The 18624-nt window shown below is 40.8% G+C and overlaps 1 protein-coding gene across 1 annotated transcript; it reads left to right on the forward strand.

The window, feature by feature from the left end:
• The first annotated feature begins 1272 nt into the window (after positions 1 to 1272).
• Positions 1273 to 18424, forward strand: coq10b (coenzyme Q10B). The gene is made up of 5 exons (XM_080037887.1): positions 1273 to 1401; positions 6237 to 6395; positions 11023 to 11215; positions 11817 to 11918; positions 13322 to 18424. Exons 1-5 carry the CDS (start codon positions 1304 to 1306, stop codon positions 13487 to 13489), a joined length of 720 nt encoding a protein of 239 aa, XP_079894013.1. The 5' UTR covers positions 1273 to 1303; the 3' UTR covers positions 13490 to 18424.
• The last annotated feature ends 200 nt before the right edge of the window (positions 18425 to 18624 follow it).

The raw sequence follows: 18624 nt of genomic DNA on the forward strand, positions 1-18624 counted from the left end.
CGATGCAGACTTCCGTTTCTTTGTAGCCTTTTTAAGACTGTTTACAAATATTTAAAAATTATCACTTCGTTAATCGTTTTATTAAAAAAGCCGTAATGAAAATATGTATTTATAAAAAAATATATTATTCAATTATTAGTTAATTATTCAAGAGTTTTATCTATATTACCCTGTAAGTGTAAACTATATAATTTACAGATATTATAGATTAAAATAACTAATGTAGCTTCTGTAAAACATTGAAACACTAAAACCTTTTTTTTTATATAAGTTTAACAGTTAAATCTCCAAACGCATATTGGAAAGAATACTTCACTCAAAAAAATAGATTTTTTACTAATATTTAAAAAAATCTAAATTTCCCTAAGACAAGTTGTGCATAGTTTACTTATATTTGTGTGAGAAAATCCCGCATACAGCAAATCATACTTTTTTCAACGTGTAGGCCTATATGGTCATGGGTAGAACTGATTGTTATTTGTTTGGTTCTAATCTTTAACTGAAAGATGATAAACTGCTCAAGAATATGATTTGTATAGATGAGATTCGTATCCACCAGTGATAATACAAAAGCATTAAAGGTGGAGTCCGCGATTCTGGATAATGCTGGTTGTATAAATCAGTGAAAAATCTCTTTACAATCTGCTACCTGTCAGTACTTTGTGTGGGGCTGTGGGCTGAAAAAATATCTGGTGTTAATGCACAGCCCAGGCTCTGTCTAGGTCATGTTTCTAGCTATGGTGGACCCCAGTGTTTACATAACACTTGTTAACGTGCCAGTTTACAGAGCCTAGGCTGTGTATTAACACCCCATTTGTTTTCCAGTGCACACACAGTACAGACAGGCAGCGGATCATGAGGAGATATTCAATGATTTTGACAACAAGTGATTTTGACAACAAGCGTTCTCCAGAATCGCTGGCTCCACCTTTAACTCTTCACTAACGGCATTAGTCCCTGTGATAGGCATCTTTTAATAATAAGTATGTTTACGTTTGGAAACTGTTTTAAAATCAATATATCTAGAGGTCTGTATAACCTTAATTAAAGTTCAGTGAACTTCAATGTCCTCGGTTACAGTGGAGACAGCAACCTGAGCCAACATCTCGTGACATTCCTGCGCGTTCACGCTCGCTCACGAACCCGCTTACCACAGACGTTGACGCACAACTGGATCCAGCCAATGAAAACGCTCAGCGGGTTGACGTCGGCCAATGGGAGACCGGCAGGGGCGGGACATGAACCACTGGGGCTTTGATGCCTGTCAACAGCTTGGAGAAGAAACCCGTCAAAGACAGGGACGATGGCGAGAGGTGGCCGTAGCTTGCAGAGGGTCGCAGAGTGTATAAAACGGTTACCTTCCTCAACTACTAGGGAAATACAGACTAAGACCAACGTAAGGTAAAGAAATCTGCTTTTATAATCCTCGAAAAAACCGTTAAAGTGTTGGAGAAACTTAAGACACCCCTCCGTAAAAAGTACCAACCGTAACAAACGGCTGGCAAAAAGTAATTCTAACTTACGTTTCTGGAGTTGGTGACTTTATGACACCTTAACAACTACTTAACTGCCATTATATTATTTCATGCACATGTTTATGATTATGTTAATATATTTTTACAACTTTAAATTCCTTCTACGTCACATTCAGTCACTTGGTTTTATAACGTTGGTTGGAGTCTTTTTTTTTAAACCGAAACGAGCTGCTGGTTGGAGTCGTTTAAACCGAAACCAGCTAACTAGCTTTATCAAATGATCTACTTATTTTTCAAGCAGTCAAACACCTTTGTACTTTCTACCTATTTACATTCCTATAAAATTAGTCACTTGTTATTGGGCCTTTTGTCTGTGCAAGTCTTACATCTGACTCATTTTGCAGGTGCAAATAAATATCAATATGTCAACAGCCTGACCTTAGTAGAAGTAGCCTAGTATACAGGACAGGTGACGCCTTTACAGTAAATATGCACTATAGTCTATCATTAAACAAAGTATTCACACTCTAAAACTATTCTGGTGCAAGGAAAAGTCAATGTGTTATCATAAAGAACAATGTAAGCAGCATTTATTTGGTGTTGAATATAGTGCATACAAATGTATTGAGAGGTAATATGCTTCAATACATTATACAACTGCAAATTAGTCAGTATAGCCTTAACTTTCAAGTAAATGTTATAGAAAAAGTACATTTCTTTGTCAAATGTACAGTAAAAGTGTCAAGAGTTTTTAAAAAACTTATAACAGCTCCTTCATCTTCATGGAGTTTTGCGAAATCTCTGATATCTATTTTTTTTTTGTCTGGGGTCTAACTCCTGGGAAAGAGTTTTTTTTTTGCCGGCACACAGGTGTTGGGTGAGATAAGAAGAAAAGATAAAACCCACTGCCGTAGCTGTACTAATCTGGAACAGAACTGTAATATAATATCAGCCTCTGGCCCAGTGTTTTGGAAAGTGGAACATTCCTTGGAAGTGTTTCCCAGGAAAAGGGTCCAAATACAAAGTAATCTCCCCATCAGTTGTATTTGGCCAACAGTTCCTTCTCCACATGCCGGTTGAAACATTGCTTCATTGAACGTGTCAGAGCTTGTAACCTTCAGTGTGCAAAACTACCTCTTATTCGGGACGACTGTGGCTCAGGTGGTAGAGCGGGTCGGCCAATGATCGAAGGGTTGGCGGTTCGATTCCCGCCCTGTCACTTGTGTCATGGTTGTTGTGTCCTTGGGCAAGACACATGTCGACATACACCCACCTTGCGCCGCGTGTATGACGACATTTAGCCTGCTATAGGTGTGTGAATAGTAACGTGTAAATGGGAACAGGTCTCCCTTGAAAAACAGTCTCCGGTCTCAATGGGATTTACCTGTATTTATACATACATTTACATTTATAAATAAAGGCTAGAAAAATGTCCTGCTTCTGCACCTTTTTGGGACTGAATGTTCACTAGGGCTGGTGGAGAGATAGATAGTTATCATTCAAAATGTTTGTGAATGAACAGGTGACAGTCAGTTATGTAAGCCTCACTGATGCACACTGCGTAACCAATGATGTGTAACCTAATGTCATTTTCCTGGCAGCCTGGACACAGCCAATCACCGGCTCTTTTAGATCTTGGCACATCGTAGCATCCTGCTTTTTTTGGCATTTTTATGCTTTATTGATAGTGTAGAGACAGAGGGGGGAAGGGGGGGGGGGGACGCCCTACCAACTGAGCTAAGGGTGCGCCCTTTATTGTCAGTTCTGATATGCAAAAAACATACATCAGAATCAAAATGGCGTTTATCTCTGGCCCAGGGTGCAAAACATACATAGAGTAGAATAAGATAAACATAACCTAAACAATATTTGCATTAGATGAATTCTAAATACTAAGTAGTGCAATATATATATATATATACTAAACAATAACAAATGTATTCCCAGCCCTAGTGCACACTGTCCTCCCCAGTAACATTGCTCTAATAACTTTAACTCTCTATATCTGTACCAGCCGACACACACACACACACACACACACACACACACACACACACACACACACACACACACACTTGCATGGACTTGTCAGTTGGAGGTCAGAGCCATGTGTTAGCCCACCTGTCACATGTCAGGAAGTAGCCAGTAGCCAATGAGTGACCGGTCTCTCAGTCCCCGATATTGGTTCAGAAATGTGAACCAATATCTGGACAGAGGAATGAGATGTAGCACGTAGCAGCAGGTAGCACGTCACAGCTGGCACGTAGTAGTTCTTACTTAGCGGCGACATTGATATTGTCCGATCACATTAAAGTGGTGGTGACGTAATGGCTAGTTAAATTTAAACGTGCTCTCTGTGCCCCTCTGAGGGTCGTGGGGCCTTCCAACCATCCAGTGCCAGGGACATTGTGGAACTGGGCGACACACGGGGGCCACGGGTGACTGCCAGCCTACACACACGCACACGCACACACACACACACACACACGCACACACACACACACACACACACACACACACACACACACACACACACACACACACACACACACACACACACACACACACACACGCACACGCACACGCACACACAAAGGACAAATTGAATCAGCTGATATATTCCTTAGTAGTGAGTGACCGACCGGTCACCGACTTGCTGTCTGTGGAGGTTACAGGACAGTTTCCACTGATCAAGGATGAATTAGATTCCATTCAGTTTGTGGGTCTGATCCAGGACTTTAGCCATGGATCTCACTGGCTCCTTGTATGTAAAGCAGTGTAGCCACTAGCAATACTGTAGCACTAGCATTAGCATCCAATATTATTATGTTATCACCGCAGATAACATAACCATCTTTTAGTTTGTAATAATGTCAATAAAAGTCGATAATGTAGTGAACTGCCAATACTGTTATACATTTCTGAAGCAATACCGTGATAAACTTTTTGCCCATTGTGTAATACGCTTTTACATTATTGGCCGACTTTAAAAAATACGTTTAAGATGTAATAACTGGAGCCGATAATGTGATAACTAAACATACTAATATCACTCTATTCAGATTCAGCTGAACTGTTTACCTGGGTTTATACCATAGTCTGTGTGTGAATACTCTATTCTGATTGGCTGGAGAACATTCCATAGGTGTGGATTAACCCCTGACGTATGGACACCTAGATGGAACTGTTTACATTCGGTCCACTTTAATGCGTCGCCGGCTCGCCGCTGATTAAACTGTGTTGATAAGGGATTTATAAAGCCTAAAATATTAGCTGTATTTCTTCTCTGGATGTTGATTTCAGTACTGTGCTTTAGTTTGTGAGAAGGCTAGTAAAACAGTAACTTCATTCTGCACTTCAGTCTCCCACCCCCTGGCCAAACACACAGTAGTTATATAGGCAAGGCAAGGCAAGGCAATTTTATTTATAAAGCACATTTCAGGCACAGGGCCACTCAAGGTGCTTCACAGGGTTAAAATCAAATAAAGAATACAAATACAAAAAAGGAACAAATTTAAAATATGGATAAAAATACAACATTTAAATAAAATAATTAAAACATTTTACCAAAAAAAAGAAAGAAAAAAAATATATGACTGTAGGCGATGCTAGATGCCAGACAGGGTTTTTTCGGTCACCAAAAACCAGTAGCAATGTTAGTGCCCTTGACCTGCTTTCATTTGAATGTACTGCTGTTCTGAGCGTGTGCAGTGCGACCCACTTTATTTGACGAACGCTTGACAGGTGTTGCCAGAAGGTTTTTTTCATGTGGAGATTCCTGTTCACCAAGAATCCACAGGCTTATGCTTATGTTCAGGCATGTTACTGTGTTCCTGGGTTGCATGTATTAAAGGCTAGTTAGCATTAGCAACAGGCTAACGGGGCTACATGATCTGGGCTGTTCAAATTCAGACAACTTTATTGTCTGTCATGACATAAACTTGTCTTAAAACATGACTCAACATACAACATACATTGCAAAACAAACTATACAACATGTGCTCTTAAAAACAGAGTAAAATACCTAATAAACATAATTCATACAGGATAAAATGTACAATATACTACTGTGTGCAAATATCTCTAATGTTTATGAATGAAGGAGTTTCTTTAAAGCTGCAGTGTGTAATATGACATCATCAAGAAAGTTCTAAAAGTTCTAGAATGCAACGCTCCCTGGGTAACCCCAACCCTTTCGAATAATGACAGAAGCTACAGTGGCCTTCAAGGACAAGAACAATTCTAAATTTGAAACAATGCACCTGATGACATTCCAACTATGACACTTTCAAGATGGCGGCACTAGGCCTTGGTCCAAAATATGCAGAAATATGGACATATATGAGACCCTTTCTAAGGGAAAAAAAATAATTCAAAACATTTTTTCAGCTATTATGCACTAAATTAAATGTACTTATGGATATTATAATGACTTTCTACAAAATCTGCTAGGAAATAAAACACAAAATTCTACACACTGCCGGTTTAAGTGTTTTTCATTGCTAGAGGAACGTTAGAGCCTCTTCCTGATAGTAGCAGCTGGAAAGACAATGATGACACAATTAAATAGTTAGAATCAAGAGAGTTCCTGTAAAAAAGGTTAGACAATGTATCACAAAGGGTAGAACAAAACTACATACGTTTATTCAGTGTATTTTCCCCTGTTCAGTAGTTTATGTGACTGTGTATTGATCTGAACCCTCCCCTTTGCTCCCCTCTGACCCAGTTGTTGACATCATCATATTGTTTGTCTTGGAGCAGATACCTGTCGTCATGCGGGATCCTGATGACTCGTGTTCCCCCCCTGCTGTGTGCGGCCATGACAGGGCGTGGCGCCATCATGCTGCCGGCACGAAGCTTCTTCAACTTCGCCGACTCATTCTCCAAGAAGAAAGAATACTCCGAGAGACGCATCATCGGGTGAGTAGCTGACTCATTGTGTGACGTAGTTTGATGTGGGTTTGGAACTCACTTCTTCTTAAAATGAAAATATGTGAACAACGCCTTTTAAAAAAAATAAAAAAAAACTGCTCCAGACCCACCTGTGCATTTCTCTTTTTTTTTTTTTTTATAGTTTTTTATATCATAGAGGGTTCGTTGCAGTGGACGTGGGTTCAAATCCAACCCTTGGACCTTTACTGCATGTCATCCCCCCTCTCTCTCTCTCTCTCTGTCTCTCTCTCTGTCTCCCCATTTCAACTCTGTACTGTCCAATAAAAAAAAAAAAAAGTATTTACACAACAAAACAAACGTAGTTGCAACAATACTAATGATATGATAATGAATAGTAAGTAAAAAGAAGTAGGAAAGTACAGAGGAAAGAGAGGGATTCTTCCTATGAAAACCACCCCACCAATGATTTGTATGAAGTGATGTAACACTTTGCATCAGGAACTGGGTCAGAGTATAATTTGATTAGTTTGGCCTGGCACGGCACGTCTTCAGTTTAATGAAGTTGATCCAATCTTTTAACAATGAACAGACGTGTTCTTCGACTAAAAAATAAGTGTTTTTCTGGTAAGTTAACGACTTTACTCTATCAAGGGATACGTACTCTGTGTTCCAATCCCCATATTTCCCTACTATTGAGTACGCCAGAAAAAGATTTAGGATGTCCCAATACATGCATGTCAATTGTAGTATGCTTGAAAAACATAAATGCCCCCTAACTTCAATAGCATTTTAGATTATTCGTATTTATTCTTGACATTTCTCAACATAATGGAAAAAAAAACTTCCTTATCTGATTTTTTTTTCTCTCCTGTGGCCCTAAAACTCTTCTGTACTTTAGTATGTAGTGTAGTAAAAAGAAAGAGTATGTGATTTGGAACGCAGGGATAGTCTACTGAACAGCATTATGTTATGAAGACTTCACTTGAGCCTCACCATGAGGCTGACATAACAGAGTTGAGCTTCGGGAAACTAATTTGATTTGATTATTGATTTTGATTCAAATGTATTTCGAACAGAAATTATCACACAGTAAATAACGATGTGCCACAAAATAGAAAGCATGATTAGATACATGATTGACAAACACTTGATAATTGTTCGAAAAGGAGTGGGAAGAAGTTCACACGTATTTAATCCCACCCCTTCTGATGATTAGATAAGTGGGAATGCTTTCTGCTTGACAAGAGTCTCACCCTGCTTTCCAAATCACATACTCTTTCTTTTTACTAAACTACTTACTAAAGTACAGAAGAGTTTTAGGGCCACAGGAGAGAAAAAAATCAGAAAAGGAAGATTTTTTTTTTCATTATGTCGAGAATAAAGACGAATACTCCAAAATGCTATTGGAGTTAGTGGGGCATTTATGTATTTTCAGCATGCTACAATTGACTTGCATGTATTGGGACATCCTAAATCTTTTTCTGGCATACTAAATAGTAGGGAAGTATGGGGATTGGAACGCAGGGTCAGAGTCTGGGGTGATTGCAGATAGAGCAACTCTGTGGTCATCATCAATGTCCTGTCTGTTTCTCTGCTTTGTTTTCAACTGGGCCAGAACTACCAAGAGTGCATCCCTGCGTTCCAATACCCATACTTCCCTACTATTTAGTATGCCAGAAAAAGATTTAGGATGTCCCAATACATGCACGTCAATTGTAGTATGCTGAAAATACATGAATGCACCACTAACTCCAATAGCATGTTCGAGTATTCCTCTTTATTCTTGACATTTCTCGACAGAATGAAAAAAAAAATCTTCCTTATCTGATTTTTTTCTTCTCTCCAGTGGCCCTAAAACTCTCCTGTACTTTAGTATGTAGTGTAGTAAAAAGAAAAAGTATGTGATTTGGAACGCAGGGCGTGTTACTTTCCACATGTGCACACTGTATACTGGGAAACATGTGCCCTTCAAAATAAAAGCGCAGCATCAGAAATGCCCTTTTTTTTTTTACGCAACTCAAAATGGCCTCGTGACCTACTTTTGGGTTGCTAGCCCCACCAGTCACTCACTGCGTTATATCATCTTCCCTGGAACTCAAAACTGTCCTTGTTAAGTTTAAAAATAGCCATTCCTCGCGGTTGCATAATCACAGAACAAGTCTCACTATGCACATTAACCAACATGCAAATATAATAATAACAATGATGTAAAAATCCCCAAATTTTAAGTCACCATCACCTCTGAGTCAGTGTCCCAGGGGTGTCCTATCTGAGGTGCCACATATGCATTTCTGTGTGACGCACTGAATGTCCCGGGCCGTTCCCTTTGAGAGGTCATAACCACTAAATCTGCCTGTATAAATAGAACGCAGGTGGCGGCTGCCAGTTTCCCTCAGCTGGAAGGGATGGAGTTACATAATAGTGGAAAAGGAAAACGCCTCTCTCTCTCTCTCTCATTCACTACATCTTGACTTCATTTTGGATAATCAGTTCATTGCTGTTTTTTCTCCATTCGAAATACAAAGTCGAGATCAAACTAGATAGACAGAGAGATGTACGGAACAGGATTAGGGCCAAAAAGATAGGAACATATTTTTTTCATTATGCACTTTGAGAATAAAGTTTCCAGACTGTGGTTAAGTTGGGAATATCAACAACTCGTAAGTAAAATGTTATTAAAACACAAACGATGCATCTTTGCTATGGTCATAAGACAGACAGACAGGCAGGCAGGCAGACAGACAGACAGACAGACAGACAGACAGACAGACAGACAGACAGACAGACAGACAGACAGACAGACAGACAGACAGACAGACGGACGGACGGACGGACGGACGGACGGACGGACGGACGGACAGACAATGGGCTACAACATAATTTTTAATGAAAGCAGACGTCCCCTTAGCTCCACTAATAACTGCACTGTATCAGAGTGAAGGTATTGAATATTTTTTCTCTTGGGTGTTTCCCTTAGTAGACGGTCCCTGTGCTCTCGTCTCACAGCCCGCTGCACATACAGAGCAATGTTATTAGTGGAGCTTAGAGGACGTCTGCTTTTAGTCAAAATGAAGGTTGTAGCCCATTGTATGTTTTATGACCATAGCAAAGATGCATCGTTTGTGTTTTAATGATGCTTTGCTTTTGAGTTATTGATCCAGGAAGTTTTAATCTGTCAATGTCTTTCCAACTTCACCACTGTCTGGAACCTCTATTCTCAAAGTGCATGATGAAAAAAAAACTTCCGGGGGCGCCCTTAGCTCAGTTGGTACTGGTAGGGCGTCCCCTTCCATGGGCCTCGGCCAGCAGCGGATCCGGGTTCGATTCCAGCCCGTGGTCGTTCTCTGCATGTCACTCCCCTCTCTGCCCCATTTCAACTCTGTCTCTACACTATCAATAAAAGCATAAAAATGCAAAAAAAAATCTAAAAAAATAAATAAAAATCCTCCCTTTTTTGGCCCCAATCCTCTTCCGTACTTTTCTCTGTCTATTCCCCAGTCTAGGGCTGTGTTCGGAAAGCCATACTAGCGTCCTACGTCCTACAATGAGTATGAGTAGGACGTTAGTATGGCTTTCCGAACACAGCCTAGCTCAAATGAATCTGGGTCACGAGTGAGGTAACGGTGCCAGCAGCAATGTGTAGTTTTTGGTGTTATGTCCCATGAGCTGACCTTCGCCTGCTTCCTGACGTGCCATTCTGCACGCACTGGTATTTGCACAGCGGCAACTCATGCAGGGAACAAGTATTTAAAAAAGCATATTCTCAAAATGGGGCTTTAAAGGTATTGAATTTCACTGACAAGGCATTGAACTTTCTTTACATTACTTTACATTTTATTTAGCTGACGCTTCTATCCAAAGAGACTTCCATTAAAGGAATACTTCACCCATACTGAACCAGCGTTCTAAAATCACTATTATAATATAATGAATGAGGTTTTTCTATCCTCAGTCTTTCCTCAGTCTTCCCTTGGCCCTGCTGTCCTGTTAATCCTGACCCTTACTGTGATGTCACAAGAAGGAAACTGTAGGGTTAGACAGTGAGACCATAAAACACTCTTTCTGCCTTTTCTCAGGCTAGGATGATCCAATTTTTTTTTGCACATTTATACTAAATAGGATCTCCGAGTTCAATACACCTTCATATTCCAACCGGTGAAGTATGCCTTTAAGTGCATTCAACCATGAAGGTACAAACTCAGAACAACAAGAATCCCGCAAATACTACAGCTTCAAATAAACCAAACTACAAACTTTACAAACTGAAGGTCTTACATGTTCTTGATTGCCCTTTTGTAGGATCAATAAATACTTGAATAGGGACCATTATGTGACAGATAAAGCACTTTTTGATTTTGTTATATTAAGAGTATCGACAAACCTCACAAAGCTATTGTTACAGTACATCAATTTGAGTGTATTAATACGATTTTATAATTCATTTAATCGATTAAAATCCCCTCAAAATGGGTCAAAATTTCCATTACATCCTTCCTACCTTTTCCAGTGTGTCCTGGTCTGACATTGGCATTGCATTTCATTTTAAGTGGCATTAAAAAGGTATTAAAAGGGTCTTAAATGTAACTTTGCGCTCCCTGTTATAAATTCTTTCCCCTCTCTATCATTGCCCCCCCCCCCCCCCCCCCCTCCTCAGGTATTCCATGCAGGAGATATATGAGGTCGTGGCCGGAGTGGAAAACTACAAACTCTTTGTTCCCTGGTGCAAGAAGTCTGACGTGGTGTTTAAGCGCGCCGGGTTCTGTAAGGCCAAAGTCACTGTGGGCTTTCCCCCTGTGGTGGAGAACTACACTTCCCTGGTCACTACAGTGCGCCCCCATCTGGTCAAGGTACGCCACTGCAGGCTAACTTTACTCTACCAGGAAATGCTCTTTGAAATATAACACTGTGGGGGAAAACTGCACGCACTGTGGTAATGTTTGGAATATAATTAGTCCGTTGTTGGTTCAATGTGGGACAAGGCAAGCAAAAAATATAGTTTTCTCAAGCACTGGTAAATGTTTTAGATTTTTGTCTATTTTGCTTCCATAACATTTTGTCTTCTTTCGCACTAGGATATAAATCAAAGCTCCACAATCTAAATTTAGGTGTTTATTTAACTAAACATTGTCTGTTTGCATACATATTTCTCATATACACCCATCTTTAACGGCCATTATCTCAACATTAGCTTGTTTTCAATACTCACCCATATTTACCCAAAAATCTCAACTTCTAAAGCACTTGCATCAACTAAACTTTCCATAATCTATTTTAGCACTATTCTGAAGGTTATGACTAAATTATTTGTTTCTATGTTGTTAATTGTCTGATTTATGATACATGTTGTTCTTAAAAACATTCTGAAAAGGCATTTTTAATATTTATATATTTTTTATTTTTATAAAATGGAAAACACTAACATTAATTATGCGTTGTGTTGCTTGTCAGGCGTCCAGCTCCGAGGCTAAACTCTTCAACCACTTGGAGACAGTTTGGCGCTTCAGCCCCGGTCTGCCCGGATACCCGAGAACCTGCACTGTGGACTTCTCTGTAAGTAGTAGTACAGTACACACACAGGCATTGGTGTCTGCTTACACTACATGCTATTGGATGCATTATGGGGCGCTCCGACCCGTGGACCTTTACTGCAGGTCACCCCCCCCCCCTCTCTCTCTCTCTCTGTCTCTCTCTCTCTCTCTGTCTCTGTCTCCCCATTTCTACTCTGTACTGTCTAATAAAGCTTGAAAATGCCAAAAAATTATCTTAAAAAAAAGAAGAAGAAGATGCATTAGAGTTGGGCGGTAATACCTTATTTATTTAACAATAGTAAATAGCGGTATTCCTTTAATTTACCTGAGGCAGTGACTGAGGTAAATCTGCTGTCTAATGTGCATGTTTGTAATAAATACCTTCAGAGAATGTGTCCAGCAGTGGCACCAATAATGCCTGTGTTTGAAGTCGCTTTAAGGCCTAACATGTCAAATACAGAACCTGTCGCAGAAAAACAAAGCTATCTAGACAAAGCGCTCTATTTTTGCTGCTGGCTTTGCTGTTTTTATTTATTTTTTTTAAATCAAGCAAGGTAAGGCAAAGGTAACTTCATCGCGATTAGTTCAATGTTATCTTGTTAGATGTGTTTGGCCAGAAACTAAACTAAATGGGCTACAGTTGAAGTAGCAGACAGTTACACCGTGTACCGGGGGAGAATTTAGGGAAGGTTTAAAGGGATCAAGATTTGGATACCGCACCGACCCTAAGATGCATGTGAGAAAGATTTAACCTTCTCAATGTGAGCTACCTCTTCTGTGGTTGTGAGTTTGTTCAATTCGTCTCAGCAGTCACAAGTGTCTCCTTTCTCATTGGATCTGATTCCACAGACACACACACACACACAGACAGACAGACAGACAGACAGACAGACAGACAGACAGACAGACAGACAGACACACAGACAGACACACAGACAGACAGACAGACAGACAGACAGACAGACAGACAGACAGACAGACAGACAGACAGACAGAAGCACACACACACATACACCGACGTCCTCACAAAGACCTACAGAATGAGCTCACACACACACACACACACACACACGCACGCACGCACGCACGCACGCACGCACGCACGCACGCAGACAGACAGACAGACAGACACAAGCACACACACAGACAGACAGACAGACAGACAGACAGAAGCACACACACACATACACTGACGTCCTCACAAAGACCTACAGAATGAGCTCACACACACACACACACACACACACACACACACACACACACACACACACACACACACTGACGTCCTCACAAAGACCTACAGAATGAGCTCACACAGACACACACACACACACACACACACACACACACCTACTGACGTCAACACAAATACCTACAGAATGAGTTTCCCCTGCTAACCTCACCTCTTCTCCTCTCCTCCTCTAGATCTCCTTTGAGTTCCGCTCCCTGATCCACTCCCAGCTGTCCCACGTCTTCTTCGATGAGGTCGTCAAGCAGATGGTCGGAGCCTTTGAGAAACGCGCGTCCAAGATCTACGGTGCCGAGACGCCCATCCCACGAGAGCTCATGTTCCACGAGGTTCACAGCACGTAGCGGCCCCAACCAGCGGCCCTCTAGACAAACACAGATATATATATATTATATTATATACATACACACACGGACAGACTCTAATTCTAATGCCAACGCCAGGGAGAAAGATAAGACTACCGGTGTTCTAACTGAAAACTGCAGTGCCTTTTCTCACAACCATGACCAAGTTCATTCACAACTATTTCCTTTTTCTTTTATTATATAATATGTATAAATATATCCAGCTCCAGAAAAAATGAAGAGACCACTGACTCCAAATGTTCAGTGTCTCTCGTTTTACTCTTTATAGGCATATGTTTGAGTAGAATGAACATTTTTGGTTTTATAATATCAACTACTGAAAACATTTCTACCAAATTCACAATACAAATATTGTCATTAAGAGCATTTTCAATAAGTAATGTAGAGATGGAGATTGAAGGAAAATCCAGACTTTTTTTCCGGGGCTGTATATATACAGTATATACATATTCATATTTATATATAACTGATGTGGATCCACCACCAGCTCATTTTCATCATGGTGCTAAAACACACACACAGACTATTATGTCATCTCCATTATCAGAACGTTACAATCCGTGCCTTGCTGAGAAACTGTCATGGCTACACTGCTATAACCAGCTCTTTGCTTCCACAACTTTCATTTAAAACTCTGCTGAAGGAAGATATGTTTGCACTCAGTACCAGAGACTGTGGAATATAATCAATCAAGGACCAGTGGTCAACAGAAGGGATGGGACATATAATTGTAATGATAGTTTATCGTGATGCACTCTTTTATAATATGAAGGTGATTCCATGTCACATAAAGCAGAGGTGTCTCCTTCCTGTTGAATATGAAAAGATGTAGCGCCTGTTTGAGGCTATTCAAAATCAATCAGGAAATCAATGAGTACTGTATGATGGCGAAGATATTCTATTCATTATTATGATTGACATGTTGTGAGTGTAATTTATAACAATTTACTATGACATCTAATCTCCTTCCATGGCCAATTGCATATCGAACCACAGTACAGATGATGTTGGTGGAAGTTGTAGAACAGGGAGCAGTTTTTTTTAAAGATGTTTCCTCCCTTTAGCAGAAGTGTGTAGAGGCTCAGGGCAAGCTACTGGATGTGTCGGTGTGGTGATTAAGACTGAAGACTAGTGTTGTCAGTTGAGATGATGTGAAATGTCACTTTAATTAAGTACGGGTCCTCAGTAATACAGAGGACCCGTAATTATTACTCTCCACCATACTTAATCTTACTTCTTCTTCTGACTTCTTCCTCACATTTTCTAGCTGCTTCTCCTCCCACACCGTTACACGCAGACATGCAAAAATTTCACACAACGTGCGTCCCCACCCCCCGGGGTTTATTATACAGTTTTTTGAATTTCCGCTAGGGGGCGCTGTAATGAAGTCCCGACTGAACGAACTTTGAGAGGCCACGCCCCGCACGCCGTAACTCCGATTGACTTGAAATTTCTCACACAGGTGTATGTTAGGGTGCTCTACAAAAAAGCCTCTGGGACCATAAAAAGTCTTCAGGGAATATTTCCCGCAAATTAGCATAAACTGAAAAACAGCGTGTTATCCACGACTTTCTGCAATTTCACTGTATCAACACCAAATTTCTCGTGAAGCCCCGGGGGACTACAATAAACATACCCGTAAAAGATTAGTAGGACAACTTGAAAAACATGGCCGCCATTGACCAAAATGTTTACGCAAGGGCGGGGCTTAAAAACACGTTGGCCATAACTCCTTAACCGTAGGTCCTATCATCATCAAACTTGCTGGGTATGTGCAGAAGTCATGTGGTAGCGTGTCCATCGAAGCTTATCGAGATTAACCCATAGGGGGCGCCACAGGGGCGGGGCCTATCCACTAATTGGCCATAACTCCTTAACCATAGGTCCTTTCATCATCAAACTTGCTGGGTATGTGCAGAAGTCATGTGGTAGCATGTCCCTCGAAGCTTATCGCGATTAACCCATAGGGGGCGCCACAAAAGTCACCCGACTCCGATTGACTTGAAATTGATTACACATGTACAGCTCATGGTGCTCTACAATTTCGCTCCAAGGAATTTTTTTCTAATTTCCGCTAAGGGGTGCTGTTATTAATCCCCGACTGAAGAAAGTTTGAGAGGCCGCGCCCCGCACACCGTAAGTCCCATTGACTTGAAATTTCTCACACTGGTGTATTTTAGGGTGCTCTACAAAAAAGCCTCTCGGACCATAAAAGTCAACCTGGAAATAATTTCGGCTAATTAGCATAAACTGAAAAACCGGGTTTTATCCACAACTTTTTCACGTTTTACTGTATCGACACCAAATGTCTCACGAAGCCCCGGGGGACTATGACGCACGTCTCCGAAAAAGATTAGTAAGAAAGCTTGGAAAACATGGCCGCCATTGACTAAAACGTTTACGCAGGGGCGGGGCTTATCTACAAATTGACCATAACTCATTGACCGTAGGTCCAACCGTCGTGAAACTTGCAGGATACGTGCAGAAGACATGTGGTAGCGTGGCCCTGAAAGCGTGTCTAGATTAACCCATAGGGGGCGCCACAAATACGAAAAACATGATTCACAAATGCAATGTTTGCCAGGCCACGCCCCTTTCCCCCTGACTCCGATCGACTTATCATTTGTCGGACGTGCGCGGCTCGCGTCGCTCTACGGTAAAGCCTCTCGGACCGCGGGGGTCGGCCGCGATTTTTTTTCTTCCCCTGTTTGCACGGGCGGCCCGTACTTTCCAAATCTCCGCGGGATTTCTAGTTTTAATATTAATATGTTTGCAAGTGTTATTTTTGCACTATTCAAGAGCCCGGTAAAAGCATTTTTGGTGTTAGTTGAAGCTCTGTGGTCGGTGATCTGATGATGCTGATCTGTGCACAGCTGGAGATTGTACGCGTCAGTTAACTCCTTACGTAACTTAAGCTCCTTGTGTGCACAGGTCATTGTTAATTGCTGATCCTAGGTCAGCCCTCGTTACATGTACAGATCCAACAGACAGGCTAACTCACTTCCTCAGTGGAAGGAGGATTATTCAGTATTGAGTGACGGCTTGATGAATGAATTCAAAAGGGATCAACGTAAAGTAAAGCCTGCAGTGGACTATGTGACTGAAGCCTAGTACTAAAGTACACTTTGGTTCAAAGCCTTTATGTGGAATGTGAAACCTAAATACTTGTGAAGATCTTTTCTACTACACTTGATGTGATTTTTCAAGATTTATTTGTTTGCATTTGTCATGCGTTAATGTCAGTTTGGAGAGACAGAGTTGAAATGGGGCAGAGAGGAGAATGGCATACAGAGAACGACCCGCGCCGGATTCGAACCCGCGTCTACTGCGACGTGGCCTGAGGGCGAGGGACACACACACACACACACACACACACACACACACACACACACACACACACACACACACACACACACACACACACACACACACACACACACACACACACACACACACACACACACACACACACACACACACACACACACACACACACACACACACGCTCTAACCACTACACCGCTGCTGAATAGATTCTAGTGGGTGATGTATTGTTACTATCAAACACTGGTTATAGCGGTGCAGCTCGTTTACTACGACACATTGACAATCCGTTGCGGTCCCCTTAACAGTTCACACTCCCACAGGTAGACTGACATTCAGAGCAAAGGGAAAGCATTCTTCTTGACCTACACCAGCTAACAACACAGGGTCCAGATTGTGTTAAAAACCTTCATGCTTTATTTTATCCGGAGATGACTTGAACATGACATTGAAGGGTCACAAAAGAAGAACTTGAAAAACTTTTAACGTCTGTAAAGTCACGCACAGAAAGCTCCACACAAGACAAATGCAATCAGCAATGCAACGAAAAAAACTGCGCCATTACATTCAAATTCCACAATCTCACCACATACTGTATATTGTTTATTTTAAGGTTATATATCATGAGAATTAAAGGGCAGAGGACGCAGGTTAGACACTGTCACAGTCACAGAGGATGTGTAAAAAAAAAAAAGGACTAGATGTACAAAATGTATCAGGAATACACACAGCTGTTTAAAAAGGCTGTTGAACTTTAAAGCTAAAGTGCGTAACTTCTGTCGCCCCCCCATGAGGAATTGTGAGTAATTACAACAACACTGTCTACATGAGGTAAAGCCTGCAGTGATCGCACATGGATTTTATACCTTCTGCTGTACGTCCAGGTTTTTTTTCTTCGTAGAATCAACAACTAAGGAATTCCGCCAGTGTCAGTGGGGCGACACCAGTTTGTAAACGCTGCCATACTGACAAATACAGAGTGTTGTGGCGAATTTGGTAATGGCTTGAATGTATCGCACATTCATTTAAATGAAAAGGTTACGCACTATAGCTTTAAATAACTTTATGTTAAGATTTTATTTTTTAGTAGGTGATGGAGTCTGTATTTTATTTTTTGTTTTTTTCTTGCTCATTGTTACATACGCTATGCTCTCGTCATTATCAAGGGAGCGCCGCTGGATATAATAGAAGCTTAAATTATACTGCAAAGTGTGCAATATCTAGCATGTTAGGTGTTATTTTTTTAAAGCATGTATAATAATACCCACTGTCAATGTAAAATAAGGGCCCAAACTGTCCTGTCATGTCATGTCAGGCCCTGAAGAAAAACCAGCCCACACACACACACAGTGCCTCCTGGAAGCATACTCATATTCATCTTTTATTTTGAAAAACGTATACTCATTTTATCATATTTATTACTTTAAGTGTAAATATTGGTGTGAAGATCACGTGGTGAGAAAGACTTGTACACTGGTTTGAAAGGGAAATTAGAGGGAAAGGAGTTGATGTGTATTTGTGTAGAGTGACTTCAGGAAGATGACTTAACGACTGCATGATTTATAAACTTATTTTTTCTAAAAAACTTGACCAATGTGTGTGTGTGTTTTTTTTTGTCACATTCTTCTCATTTTCAGGTTCAACATTGTAATTTTTGGTTTTAACTAAAAACTTTTTTCATGGTGTAGTGTCCAAAAAAACCTTTATATTTATCAAAGTGCCATTAATGAATCTCCTCTTTTCAGCCTCTGTCTGAAACGCTCTGTTTTAGTCTCTTTAAGCCCCGCCTT

Source organism: Ammodytes marinus (genome assembly GCF_949987685.1).
Source record: "Ammodytes marinus genome assembly, chromosome: 12".
NCBI classification, from domain to species: domain Eukaryota; kingdom Metazoa; phylum Chordata; class Actinopteri; order Uranoscopiformes; family Ammodytidae; genus Ammodytes; species Ammodytes marinus.